This window comes from Ursus arctos, unplaced genomic scaffold, assembly GCF_023065955.2.
Source record: "Ursus arctos isolate Adak ecotype North America unplaced genomic scaffold, UrsArc2.0 scaffold_3, whole genome shotgun sequence".
NCBI lineage: Eukaryota > Metazoa > Chordata > Mammalia > Carnivora > Ursidae > Ursus > Ursus arctos.
In genome coordinates this window covers 91,936,313-91,951,424 of record NW_026622985.1, presented here as the reverse complement: position 1 = coordinate 91,951,424, position 15,112 = coordinate 91,936,313, and the positions used below count along the sequence as shown (strand labels likewise).

The window sequence follows — 15,112 nt, the reverse complement described above, 5'->3', positions numbered from 1 at the left end:
CTTGAAAAGTGGTGTGTCCATAAAGGGAACTTATTATTAGAATTGAGCTATTTAAATTTCTATTTGTATAATGACAAAAACTTCATAAGGCAAGTGCATAGAATGAAATTGGAGCCACCTGCTGGCTCATAAAAGAATAATTTGTATCCTAAAAAATATATTCCAAGTAACTGAAGAAAATCAAAGACAGTAGTAGTTGAAACAGAAGTTTCTACTCAAACATTGGTATGTTAAAGGTGTTTTAAGGAGTCTTGTAGTTTATGCTTTGGAAGGTTTCTGTGTATTCTTAAAGCAAGTATACATAGATCTGTTAGAAAGATAATATTAGAAACCATTATTAGAAAGTGATATACTTATTTGGCCAAATTTCCTAGCTTTTATATCTTCTAAGTCCTCGGATCAGTGTGAGTTTTTGTTTTGTTTTTTAAACATCTAATCCACTGAAATTCTTCACGGTACCCGGGGCTCCTGACTCTAATAAATGGAGTCTTACTCTATATCAGAAATAATTATAAATAGATATTAATAGGTGAGCATCACTTGAAACCTTAGAGCATTTCCGCATTTTTCCTCGTCTGCAGGATTTTGATAGTTTCTCTTTGGTTTTGTATTTCTTCTCTTTTAGATCTTAATATGTCATCATAAGACCCAGAAACCAGTATAAACATCTTAGTTGACCAAAGGCCTAGTTCGCGCTCTGGCTAATGCTTGGTTTTGCCAGTCTCCTTTCTAGGTGGTGTAAGCTGCCCTGTGACGGCCCTTGGGGGTGTTTGCACTTCCAGGGAATTCCTTCTCAATCTTTGGTGAGATTAGAATCATTTAAACTCTTCACAGTTCCAAGAAGCTGTGGATGGCTGGTAAACACCTCAGCTAGAGTTTCTAGAAGTTCTTGGTGTAGGTGCAGTCTGAATTTTTCAGTTCTGGTAATCTGTCTCCAGGTGGGACTTACACTTTTCTGTGTGTGTGTCTTAAATTGATGAGGTAAAGCCTAGCTCACATGTTTTGGAAAGCTCATGGCTTTTCTCATGATACCATTCTTACAGAACCAACTCTCCAAATGCTGTATGACCTTTCCGTATCAGTTATCTAGGAATTTATTCCCATAACACGAGAGTAAAGAAGTAGGATTTCTAGATGTGACATTTTTGCACCCAGCCGTCCAGCGTTTAGCAAACCAATCTAAATCTCTCATTTTTATTTTCTTAATCTACAAAATATTATAGAGGGACTAGATTATTTCTTGGTTCTCATTCACTGTAATTTTTCCTGTGGATCTGTGTTGATTCTGTGAAGGTAACTGTAAACATAAACAATGGTCTGTTAATCATCTGTTATATTATTGCTATTTCTGTTTGCCTTTTTCATTTTTTTTGCTTTTGCTGGAGTATTTATATTGTCAGCACTAAAAAGATGAAGGTGATTTCCCATTGTTAAAATGCAATATTTAGCAATAAGATACCATGCTCTCCTACCCCTTTACCAGCATACATTTTTATTCCTCAAGAATATTAGTTAAACATTTATTGACTACTTACCATGTAGCAGACTGCCATGCACTAGAAATAGTAATGCGTGAAACATACTTCCTGTCCTCAGGGAACTTTCATTACAGTGTTTTTTTTTTTTTTGGTTTGGTGACAATCTAATCTCCTCAGCCCTGATAATTTCCCTGTAGGTTCTGGCATATTCTTATTTTTTTTTTCTAGGAGTGTTAACCTGAGATAAGTCAACTTCTTTATGCCCTTGCTTGGTGATTATAGTAGATTTCAGTGTTCTCTTAGGGTCAGAAAAGTACATGTCAACGATTTTGTAAAAATGACATATATATCTTTTAGGGCATAGTATATTTCTGAATGATGAGAAATTAATTTTTTCATTGGTCACTACCTTGTAGGACAGTAGTCATAAATGAATGAAGCCCAGGTTGAGCTTGACACATTTAGAGAGACCTTGAAGTTAGAGAAGAACCGTTAAATCTACTGAGAACAGTTCTTAGAATAATTTAGGAGGCAGTATGGGTGTTTTGTATCCTTGAAAACTTTTTGAATGGCGACTTTATATACTGGATTATATTTAACTTCCCCTTACTCAGCTGTTTATGAGAGACCACGAACTGTTACATTCGTGAATTAAGAAGTCTCGAGTCCCAGTTTTACACGCCTTTGCCTTTGTAAGACAGTGGAGAAGAAGGTGTCATTTCAGAAATACTGTTTCTCTAGCTAAGTTCACGAGTGCCAACAAGCTGGCACTTTTGTGGCTTTGTGGTTATAAATATATTCCTGGTTTTTCACTAGGTAAGGTATCTGGTATAGAAGAGGCAAAGACCATATAAATTCACTTCATTATGTCCAAAAGGTAATCCAAGAGACATATTTATGCAGGTGGAGCTCTTCATGCTTCTTTTTTACTTTGGGTGAGAAAGGTGCTATAAAGGAATTTTATAGAACAGCTGACTTTATTTTACTTAAAATGTAGTTTTATCATTAGTTCGATATTAATATGAGTTTTTCCATTCATGTAAGGAAACTTAAGAGGTCCACTTAAATTCAGACTTTTTAAGAAATAGTTTCATTTTTAACTTCAGGTAGTTTTACTGTGGAGATATCTATATATCTAGATATATCTAGATATATAGATATATATTTTTTAAGATATTATTTATTTGACAGAGGCACAGCAAGAGAGGGAACACAAGAAGGGGGAGTGGGAGAGGGAGAAGCAGGCTTCCCGCTGAGCAGGGAGCCTTATGCGGGACTTGATCCCAGGATCCTGGGATCACGCCCTGAGCCTAAGGCAGACGCTTAACGACTGAGCCACCCAGGTGCCCCTAGGTTACATCTATTGATACCTTATCTTTACTTTTATTGTGTTTGATCTTGCTCGTAATAGGGCTGCCATCATATGTATTCTTACCTTTTCTCTTACTTTAAACACATAGGGATGTGAGCTTATTTCAACGCCTGACCAAGACCATACCGACTTTACCAAGTGTCTTGAACTGCTCCAAAAAAAGATAGAAGAAAAAGACCTACAGGTAAGACATACACCTTTTTGGTGGTTAAGAGTCTTAGTACCAAGGATGCGAAAGATGCTGCTTAAAGTTTTTACTCCTCTGAGGTGATTAGTTATTCTTGTGCCAATGTTTCGGCTGTCAGATTTTTCCTGTATATTGAATAAATCTGTACTTAGCTGCCAAAGTATTAATGTGTGCGCTTAAATCAGAGATCAAAGATTCAAATACCTTATAGTGATGAAGTCACAAAATGGGTGAAGCGGACCTTATATAAAGCAGTTGAAACTGGCAACTCATTCTTGGGCTAAAATGAATAGCAACTTTTCATCTCTCATTCATCATTTCCATGAAGACCTAGGTGTGTTTTCCTTTTGTATGTGTGTTTAAATATTGTGAGGGCAAAACAAATAAATGTGGCCTATATTTGGCCCATGAGTCATCATTACAAACTCTTAGAAACAAAACGTGATCAACTTTTTAAATCAGAGACGTCTGCTACTTTACATTTGTGGACTCTAAGGAATTCCGTAATGATGATCACCTAGCATCTAAGCATTTAATAACACTAGTTAGCTAATATACAGGTTTATATTTTGTTATATTTTACATTTTTTTTGGTACTTGAAATGATATACAAAATATTTTTTAAGCCAATGTTTAGTGAAGATCAACAAAATTAAGCCTGAAGCGTTGAATGGCAATCGACCGTTCTGTTACTGGCAGAGGCAGGAGGGTAAGCTGAGGGACACGATCAAATGTGTAATTTTAAACTAAGAAAAGTAGCAGAACACCTTTGTACATTAAAATGCTTTTGATAGTACAAGTAACAGGAAGTGCATTTCAACCTGGCCTCAAGAGTCAGGCGCGATAAGGTAGTCTTCAGATGCTACTCCGTCACATGTCTTGTCTGTTTCTTTGATTGCCTCACTCCACTTTGTAGGCTTTGTCTCTAGTCTGGTTTCCCTGACTGCCTTCAATGGCCACCTGCAGCGTTTTACCCCTTCACGTCTAGGGGGATTAAAGGAGCAGGGACATCACTTCCCATCATCATCAAACTTCAGTCCTGAGATCTCTCTGTTAGGCCACTCTTGGTTTTGGCAACAGAAGATGAGAGTGACCGGATTGTCTTGGACTGGAGCCGGGATTGGGGTCCCGCCGCGTGTCTCACGCGGACTAATACACATGCGGCAGGAGAGCAGAGGTGCTGGAGGGGCAGCCCTAAGAAAAACTCACTCCCCCACCAGGGTTTTTCAGAGATTGCTTTTGGCATGTGTTTACTAAGTTGAGGTAGTGGATCCTTTTCTGTCTTTGAAGACGAGCCTTGTTAATTATCCTAATTGGCAAGTAGCACATTGTACAAACTGAACAAAAGTAATTGAGTGAACGTTTCCCATCTCTGTTGTAGCTCGAACTATACCAAATGTATTGTGCTATTTCCAGCAATAAATTGCTGTAATTAAATATTTGTTAAACAAAAACAGAACACAGCCCATTGAGAGTTATCTGCTTCATCCAGACATCGCTGATTTTGAGTTTCTTAGAAATTATAAATTCTTCACAACTGGTGTTTCAGTTTTCCCAGCATCAACACTGAAATTATTGAAAGCTGGGAATGCAATTATGTGTGTCAGATCGATAGGATCTGTAACATAATATTTGGTCATTAAGTCTGAAAATAATCATATCTCAGACTCAACGCTGAAATTCAGAGAGCCTCAGACTGAGGGAAGAGGGTAATCAGGTATCAGGTGTATATGGTTTGTGAAACCAATCTGGTAAGATCTTGGATGATCCACTAGGGAGGACGGAGCCAAGACCTGGTACAGCAGTCGTGCACTGAGCAGAAAGGACCAGACCCTCCTACTCCCACTGTGGTTCGTCACCGGCTAGAAGCTCTCAGGGAAGCGTGGGGCCTTGGTGGCCCACTGTGCTTCATCCTGGAGTTGCCACTGGGCCGTGACAGCCTGCTGCCCCCCACAGCCCTAGCGAGTTCTTTCAATGCAGTTCCATGGCTGCTTCAGGCCCCTGGCATGATTTAGGCCGAACACATTCTCCAGCCTTGTCTTGCACTGCTTTTTCTCTTTGTTCAGAAACTATAACCTACTCCCTCTCCTGCTCTGCCTTCAGGTGTCATCTCCTCTCTCTAGATTTTTTTTACACATCATTTGACTGTTTTTCGAATTTTTCCTTCTCTTCACCTATCCCACAGTGGCAAAATAGGTGAGGTCATTAAGGAGGCCTCCTCTTCCCCATCCCTCCAGGTCAGTTTCTGCCACTCTATGTGTCTGTACCCCCTTTGTTCTCCTTCATGGCACTCTGAACACTTCCAGTAATTGTGTTGGTTATTTCTAATGGTTTGCTCGAAGGCTTTCTTCGCAGCCTGAACAGACAGCCCACAAAGCTGGGATCCATCCGTCTTGTTCATGCCTGAACAGCAGCACCTTGCGTGTAGGAGGCGCTCTGTGACTGTTGCGTCTGTGTTGTGCACTATGGGAACACACGGGAGAGTTGAACACAGCACAGGTGGGGGAAGGGCTTCTTCGAGAAGGCTGAGACACCATAAACAGATAGGGTTTAGATGGCAGAGGGAAGAAGAGCGTTCTGGGGTAGATACCTCAGCACTCAGGGAGAATGGATAGCTCTTCAGTGAACCAATGGCAGGGAGTCTGAAGAGTTTTAAGGTGGACAACAGTGTGATCAGTTTGGTGCTTTAAAACGCATCACTGGATAAACTGAAGACTCCATGACTCACAATGAAAACCTTGTGGCTTCATTAATATAACCTTTAGGTTACAGTAAATCTGATGAAATTAGAGTATCTGTGAGCTTCCCCTCAACTTTACATTTTACCTGGAGGTACAGTGTTTCATTTGATTTAATGTAATAACAAGAGAAAAGCAAAATTAGAAAGATGAGCAAGGAAAATAATAAAAGATGCCCCTACCCCCAGGTGAGATCATCATGAGGGCTGTTCAAAATTCTACTTAAAACACACACAAATTATGTAGAACGATCTTTTATACTTCTCCACCTAATAAGTCTTATCAAATTTTCATACATTTCTGTTTTTCTACTTACTAAATTATAAATATGAATTTGTCATCAAAGTGTCTATATTTGTTAGTAAGATAAAATCTTACTTTAAATGTTAATTATAAGATAAAATTAAAGTAATATTTAATATGTTAAGAAACTGTACTATGTAGGGGCGCCTGGGTGGCACAGCGGTTAAGCATCTGCCTTCGGCTCAGGGCGTGATCCCGGCGTTACGGGATCGAGCCCCACATCAGGCTCTTCCACTATGAGCCTGCTTCTTCCTCTCCCACTCCCCCTGCTTGTGTTCCCTCTCTCGCTGGCTGTCTCTATCTCTGTCAAATAAATAAATAAAATCTTTAAAAAAAAAAAAAAAAAAGAAACTGTACTATGTAAAGTCTTAGAACTTTATAGAATTTGAATTAGTCTCTCCTTACCGTAAAGGAGCTTACTATCCAGAACATGTGATTAATTTTTAAAAATTTCCCTAAATCACTACATTTATTTACTTATCTATTTTAAACCGGTTCACCCTCAACTTTTATTCTTTTGCAAAAGGTGTTCACCGATACATGTGACTTTTTAATGCTTTGCGTTCATGTTACATTATTTATCTGTAACTGAGTCATGAATAATACATTATCAGGATGCCATCTGATATGACTGGATCTTCAAAGAGCACATAGATTTTCTAATGTCATAATGCATACTTGAGATCTACACCTTTGAATTCAGTGGAAAACATTAAAAGCTATCGCTCCAACTTTCTGAAAACGTAAGGTGTGTTGTTTAAGAAGAAGCAAAAACAATCTAGATTATAAGGCCCTGAGAGTAACAGGCCTCCTAAAATACAGCTGGGAATATTTCCTACTATTATATGACGACAGAATTGAGTATTTCAGTCTCTGAGTTTTTATTGATTGATTGATTGATTGATTGGCTGCTTGGAGTTTATTTTCCACTTGATGCAAGGCACACGGTTCCAGAGTGTTCTGAGGAAGGCTTGCGTATGGCTTGGATAGTAAAGGGTGGGATTCTCTCAACTTCCTTTTTGGTGTTTTGCTATTTTGATATAAAAGAACTCAATTGCTTCTGCTTGTGGCAGCCTGCCTTTTGGATTGTGACTTGTATGTATTAGAATAGTTTCTGTGCATTTATGTCTGAATTGGAGTTCTTGACTATTGAGATTAAGTGAGGAATATTAGATCGTCTTTCTATTTAATTCCTACACGGTATTTCTGAGACATCTGCAAATGCTGTGAGTTTTAGGATATTTATTTATGTCCACTAATTATCAGTGTTGGGTTAGGTGTACATTATTGTCTTGAAATGGACTAATGGCTTTGGTGTATGTCCATACTAAGTATCTGTTTCTCCTCACTTGAAAATGAAATGTAAGACTGTATCTGATTGGAATAATTACTCTTACCACTATAGTAAGCTCTGACTCACAGGGTTGTAGGAGGAACCGTGTGGTAGTGCTCTGAGAAGTACCTTCCAAGGGTCTCTGGTATCCTCAGTACAGTTTACTCTGATGGGCCAGTGTCTTTCGGCAAGATTCCAGTCTCATCTGAAGCAGAATTTAATACATCTGTGGTTTGTGTCAACGCGTATTCTGGAAAGGGATGAAAACTAACTTCGCAGTAGAGACACTTGGCAGATGCCACCTTCATCAAGTAATCAAACGATGTCAGCGATAATTCTTGTTGATAGCTCATGCCCCTCTATATATCGTACAGGGTGCTAAGGGCACTTGTGAAGTTCTTCCCTAAAACCCATAATCCCAGTTTCATCTTTGAAAAGAAATCAGAGAAGGTCAAATTGGTATTATTCTGCCGAATACCTAACCAGTATTTTCAAGGTCATGACAGATAAGGAAAGATCGAAAAACTGTCACAGACCAGAGGAGATGAAAGAGACACGAAACTAAATGCAGTGTGGCATTCTTATTTGTTTCCGAACCGGAACAAGGCATTAGCGGAAAACTGGGAAAATGCTGACAAAGCCTGGCGTTTAGTTACTAGTACTATTCACGAAGGTTAGTTGGAAGGTAGGCAGGCAGGGAGCGGCCCCCTCCCTAAGAGGAGACCATCCTTAAAAGGATTCTACACCACGCTGGAAGGAGCCATCCGCCCTTTCCCATGTGATAGGTAGTTGACAAAAACCTGATTGGATGACAGGCACAGGGAGGGTTAATCAGATTAAAACAGCCCACTAACAAGCCCATAAAACCCTCTAGACTTAGAAATTCCTGTGGCCACCCTCTTGGGTCCCTTGCCCTGCTGCCCACCACTCTGCTGGTCTCCCTCTTCATTCTTCGAAGCGGCGTGACCAAGAACCATGGGCACCGAAGGAGAAGAGATCCTGTAACAGTATGTTGGCGTCGATCTTAGGTGGAATAGGTGTGTGTCACGGTTACAGAAGATGTTAGCACTGGCCGGGACTGGGTAAAGGGTATAATCCCTGTACTATCTTGGTGACTTTTCACTAAATCTGAAATTACTCCAAAATAAGAAGCTTATTTGAAAAAAAAAAAAAAAGATGCTCACTGTTTCAAATATGCTCTATCAGGTGGTGTAATCTTTTTGTGATATGACTCAGTGTTACAAAATAAATGGCAAGCGCTTCTTAGCACTTAGGTAAATCCAAATACCTTTTTATGAATTCTTTCATCTTTAAAGTGTTTCCTCAAAAAGTCTCAACTTGTGAGTCTCTGTTGCATATTTTGGCAACTGTTTCATGTGAAAACTATGCCTGCTTGAAAATTTTAGCTGGAAACTTGGTGATCCTTAAACTGCGGTAACAGCCCACGTCCTCAAACTGCCCGGTTTCCCAAGACGTCAAAGAATCATAGGATTTAATCAGAGAGCACTGACATTCGATAGCAGTTTTTCAGGGTTGGCTTCAGAAGGAGGAACCCTGCTCGTTCCTGTACTGCCTCTTACCTGTCAAGGTCCTGTATCGCCATCACCACCTTCGTTTTCACCTGGCTCGTGCTGGAGGGGTGCTCCCTCACACCTCGGTGTCGTTAACTCCCTCATTTCTCATCCAGAGCTCCAAGCCTGTTTGTGACTGCTAACCGGAAAGTCAGAAGAATTTCATTTCAGTGTCTAAAGAAAATTCATCATCTTTCTCCCAGAATCCCATTTTCTCTTTGTTTTCTGTCCCGTGCACTGGCACTACCATCCGTCCACCTGGCAGAAACCGGAGAGAAGCCTTCTGTTTTACTATACCATCCCTTACCGGTTGGTCACAGCTCCTTTAATTCTGTACATATCTCTCGTGCCCACTTTCTTCTTTCCAGTCTTACTGCTCCTGGGTTAGTTCAGACCTTCATCATTTCTCACTTGGGTTATTTTATTAGCTTCTGCTTGACCTCGTTCACTCTGTTCTCTTACTATAACTCCTGTCTTACATGTTAACTGCATATCTGCCTAGAATCTTTCATTGCCTCCCAGTTATTTATTCAATAAATATTTGTTCAATGAATAAATATATTTTCGGTAACATTAAAGTAAATTCCAGAGGGTGTCATGGCAAACCTTAACTCAGTTCTTCTTTGAAGGGATCTTCTTATTAGCATTCTTGATATCATATTAATTCTCCTACAGCATGTGTTTGAATGATTTATCATCCTTGCTGTGTCTACCATTTGTGATAGTAAATATGTTTATTATTAAAAGAGTTGGTTTCCAGTGCATTGTGGTTTTTTTGTTTCAGGTTTTTATTTAAATTCTCGTTAGTTAACATATAGTATATATTAGTAATATTAGTTTCAGGTATACAGTTTAATGATTCATCGTTCAAGTATAAAACCCAGTGCTCATCACAACAAATGCTGTCCTTAATGCCCATCACCTATTTAACACCCCCCCACAGCCCACCTCCCCTCCAGCAATCCTCAGTTTGTTTGCTATAGTTAAGAGTCTTCTGTGGTTTGCCTCCCTCTCTTTTTCTTTTTCTTTGTTTTTACTTTCTTCCTCTATATTCATTTATTTCGCTTCTTAAATTTTATGTATGAGTGAAATCATATGGTATTTGTCTTTTTCTGACTGCCTTATTTTGCTTAGTATAATACACTCTAGCTCCATCCATGTTGTGGCAAATGGCAAAATTTCATTCTTTTTGATGGCTAAGTAATATTCCATTCTATGTATACACAAACACCCCCCCCCCCATCTTCTTTTCTCATTCATCACTTGATGGATATTTGGGCTCTCTCCATAGTAAGGCTATTGTTGATAATGCTGCTATATGCATTAGAAACATTGGGGTGCATGTGCCCCTTTGAGTCTGTATTTTTGTGTCCTTTAGGTAAATATCTAGAAGCACTATTGCTGGATCACAGGGTTAGCTCTATTTTTAAGGAACCTCCATACTGTTTTCCAGAGTGGCTGCACCAGTTTGCATTCCCACCAACAGTGTAGGAGGGTTCCCCTTTCTCCACATCCTCACTAACATCTCTTGTTTCCTGACATGTTAATTTTAGCCATTCTGACTGGTGTGAGATGGTATCTCATTGTGGTTGTGATTTGTATTCCCTGATGATGAGTGATGTTGAGCATCTTCTCATGTGTCTGTTAGCCATTTGTATGTCTTCTTTGGGAAAATGTCTATTCATGTCTTCTGCCCATTTCTTAATTGGATTATTTGTTTTTGGGTGTTGAGTTTGTTAAGTTCTTCATAGATTGCAGATACTAACCTGTTATCACATGTCATTTGCAGATATCTTCTCCCATTCTGTAGGTTGCCTTTTAGTTTTGTTGATTGTTATCTTCACTGTGCAGAAGCTTTTTATCTTGATGAAGTCCCAATAGTTCATTTTTGCTTTTGTTTCGCTTGCCTCCCACCATGTGTCTAGTAAGAAGTTGCTGTGGCCGAGGTCAAAGAGGTTGCTGCCTGTGTTCTCCTCTAGGTTTTGATGGCTTCCTGTCTCACATTTAGGTCTTTCATCCATTTTGAATTTATTTTTGTTTATGGTGTAAGAGAGAGATCTTTCTGCAAAATCAGAGTAATAATCTACTACCAGCAGGTTACGAGGCAAAGCACTTCAGTGCCTGCCACATATAAAATCCTTAATAAAAATGTAACAGCAGTAGTATTAATAGTCATATATTGTATACGTTAGGTCTTGTGATCTGCAACGTATTTTATATAATGTATTTATATATTTACATAACATTGTATTTTGTTAATTATAGAAGATATATAATTTATATATAATTATGTTAAATATGTATTTTATAAAAATACATTTTGTGTATTTCACAAAATACATTATGATATAAATATACTGTGCTCTCTTGATTTTATAATAAATTTCATAGACTAATATGGTTTTAGAATTAGTGTTTTTAGGAATCCCTTAAACTAGATAGAGTTTATAGCCCAGGTTCACGGACTCACCATAGATTTGTTTTTGGATAACAATTAAGAATCATCTTACTATTAGAAACTTGAAATAAATGGAGGACTCCTTACATATTGAAATGTTTCTCAGGGGATGTCTTCAACTTTCCTTATTCCCAGGGAACTGGTGAGAATGGTATCTGTGTGTTAAGTAATGGAATCCGGTAGGGAGGTGAATTACACAACCAGCTAACCATTGTTTGCACCTTGTCTTGGTGCATCAAGAAGAGGGGACATGTGCTCTGACTTTCCTAATCCTGCGATAGCCATCGTGTGCCTTATGCTCACTGAGGGATGTATTTAGAGTTTAGAGTTGCAATGGCAGACTTCCTCCCTTTAGACATACTGTCGAAGCTACTGAGGATCTTCTTCCAATTGCATTAACAAACTTCTGCACAGTTCTTGTCTTGGTCGTCATGCTTGGTTAGGTGACTAAGCTTGTGGCCCCGACCCTCAGGTGTACATGTAACCACAGAATAACTCAGAGTACAATAAATGCTGTAACGTGCCTCTGCAGAAAAGATTCAACCTTTTTTTTTTTTTTTAAGTAAATTGTTTATATAGAACCCTTCTCTGTTTTGCCCTTTAGCTTTTCATTGGAGAAAATGGAATAATATCATTGTTTTTCTAAGGAAATCGCAGCTCATATCCATGAGGCCTTCCGTGACCTCCCTTTTTAAATAACACCCCTCACCGAGCCTCCTGTCCCGTCCCTTGGCTCATGAGTCCTCCTCCACTTGCGTGCTGGGTCTTCTCCATCACACCCGTCACCATCTGACGTACTATATATTTAGGAAGTTTGTTTCTGTTACATCTCCACTCACAGGAGTGTGAATATCATATGGGCAGGCGATCGTACATGTTCATTCTCTGCTACATTCCCAGGATCTGCGACAACACCTGGCGCACACTGGGCACTCCGTAGGTATTTCCTGAACGAATGAATGTGCGCAGATATGGAAGAATTCTTTTTTACCAAGCCCTTTTTATCAAATGTTGGTAAATTTTATTAAATAATCTACTTTAAGGAGGCTTATTCTACTGCTCCAGCTCTTGTCGCATTAGAATTGAAAATTGTTTGGCTTTGGCAGTACATGGAGCTATTATTCGATCGTTTATACTTTCGGTTTTTCTCTTCATTTTATGGGGAGGGAAGGACATATGCGTTGTGTGTAATTAAAAATGGTACATGTAATGCCTTCTTTACATTTTATTAATTGATATTTTACTTCTAGAACCTGAAGCTTTTTCTAAGTTCTAAGTTACTCACAAAAGTTGAGAGCTAAAAAATGAAAATACCTAGAGATTGTCTCATCAGCCATTATCATTGTGAACTTAGCAAGAATAAATCTTGCCAACTTCCTTGAAGTAATACTGAAAGCAGTACCATTCCATTCCAACATCTGCTGGATAGCTGAGGCCTTCTAAGACTTCTAGACAACTTTCTCTACCTTCTGGCCAGTGGCCGTCTACTTCAAAGCAATGTTGTTAACTTAATAATTTTTATGAATTTCTAGAAAGTAACACATGTATTCATAGAGATATATTCAGCTATACTTAAGTATGTCTTCATAAAAACACCTCTTGTTTTTTAGTACATAGCCAGCGTTGTTTCCCTTGTCAAGCGCCAGAGTAACTACTTACATACTCAGGTTCTCGAACAAATGCTGTGCAAGGTAAGTATCAGACAAGGAAGGAAGGAAGGAGAAGGAAAGTTTTCTGGGCATTGAGTGAACAAGCAGGCTGTTTCCTAGATCATTTTGGAGAAGCCTTCAAAAGAGAAATTCACATCTCTGTTTTTCCTTCTTCTTAGAGACCAGCAATCTTTTTTATAGTGCTGTGTAACAAGAGAAAATAGATACACCCAGTGCTTTGAAGTGACTCGGGAGCTGTTGCTACGGATATAAAAAGCTTACGGCCCCAGCGGCTGTGGCAGCCTAATCCATCCCTGCCAGAGGAGAAGTGTGCTTTTTATAGGCCCCGGGACAAGGGTTAAGTTTATCTGCTTACCAGGAATCTCAGCTGGATGACTCACTTGCCAGATAAAATTTCTTATTAATGCAGAGAATTGCAGATATGGTTGGTGTGATGCTCTTCTGCAGAAGACGTGCTGACCTTACGTGAAAAGGACTATTTTATTTTGAATTACTGCATTGCGAAGATGCAGAAACTGCAGACAGAGGAGGAGGAAACTCTGTCTTGAGGACTTCTGTAAGAATAACACACATATAATGGGATATCCTGAAATTGCATGGTAGATTCAAAAATTTCTCCTTACTCTGCAGATGCCTTAGACATCTGTGGTCATACCTACATCTATGATCGTGACTGTCCACAATAGTAAAAATAACTATATTTGTAAGAAATGATTTGCATATAGTTTAAGTCATGACTGAAGAACTCAAAGGATGTTACTGCTTATCATGGGATGTACACATCAGATCAGTACATTTTCAGTGGAAGTTAAGTAATCAGGAGAAGAGAAATATATACATAGAAATATATTCTTCTTTGTGTTCAATCATGAGTGTAAGTATCTCAGGAAGTCCCATTTAAGTCAGAGGAAAAGATGGAATTTGTAGTATTCACTTTCCATTCTTCTCCTGTCTTAGTAGCCAGAAGTAGAAAATGTCATTCTGCTTCCAGGACCATCTGCTTTCCCAGAGCATTTCTGCTTAGCATTCCGTGGTCAACGTGCTGGTCCATAACGGCAAGGGGCACACGAGAATCCAGATGCCTAGAGTAGAAGTCAGGTGATTCCACCTCCTTTCCTGGATCCACAATGTACCTTCCCCTTCAACATGTGAACAAGTATGTGAATTTATGTAATTCAACTGGATCGAGATATTTTGAAACACATTAGGAAATAGGAGTATCTGAATTCAAAGTACACTGATTACGTTTTAATTCTGTCTCCTCATCCATTTCTACTAGAGATTTTAGATGCTTATAACATAGACCCTAAATATTCTGATTTTTTTAAAGCATTCATATAAATAAATTATTTCGGAAAGAGGAAATTATTATTGAACAAATGACTTATCCCAAATTACACTCAGTTTGCTATGATGCTGTCGGATATGGAATACATTTTGCAAAATAGTACATAATAGCATTGCTTATAATATTAAGGTGAACCGGAGGATGATGAGGTGATCAGCTATTTTGTGTACGTGTATTACGTAAAGCACACTTACTCACATTGCAAAAAATGAGCTTTAAGTAATTAATGTCACTGCAGTAACAGTTTTGACATTCTCATTTGGCATTATAAAATGGTCGAATGCATATCTAGAAACCAGTGTTAATGACCAAGTGCAGAATTTGCAGTCAAAATGTTCTCTATTCTCCCAGAAAGTGGAGAGGGGATAATTAACATAAACTATTTATATTGCTCCAGATTGCAAAACCTAAGGATTGCATGACAGCAAGTCTGATAGCCACCTATTATAAACTGGTCAATAAAAAATGAAGAGAGTTTTATACCACTAAACTTTGGGAAAATAATACACTCCAAGTACTGCAAATAGCTAAATCCAATCCATCTAGACATGGAAACCAAGAGTTTCATTTATCACTTTGGACAAGAATATGCAGCGAAGACTTCTTTTATGGTTGAAGCAAAGCAAGAAATATTGTTGTATAAAAATGAATCCC

At 38.7% G+C, this 15,112-nt stretch overlaps 1 protein-coding gene across 2 annotated transcripts in view; it reads left to right on the top strand.

Annotated features, from left to right (window-relative positions):
• TPK1 (thiamin pyrophosphokinase 1) overlaps positions 1-15,112 on the top strand; it is a 318,384-nt gene that overhangs the window by 163,440 nt on the left and 139,832 nt on the right. For both annotated transcript variants that reach the window (XM_026479095.4, XM_026479094.4), the window contains exon 6: positions 2,939-3,034. In XM_026479095.4, the coding sequence (XP_026334880.1) occupies positions 2,939-3,034 (96 nt within the window). The remainder of the gene's footprint in view (positions 1-2,938; positions 3,035-15,112) is intronic.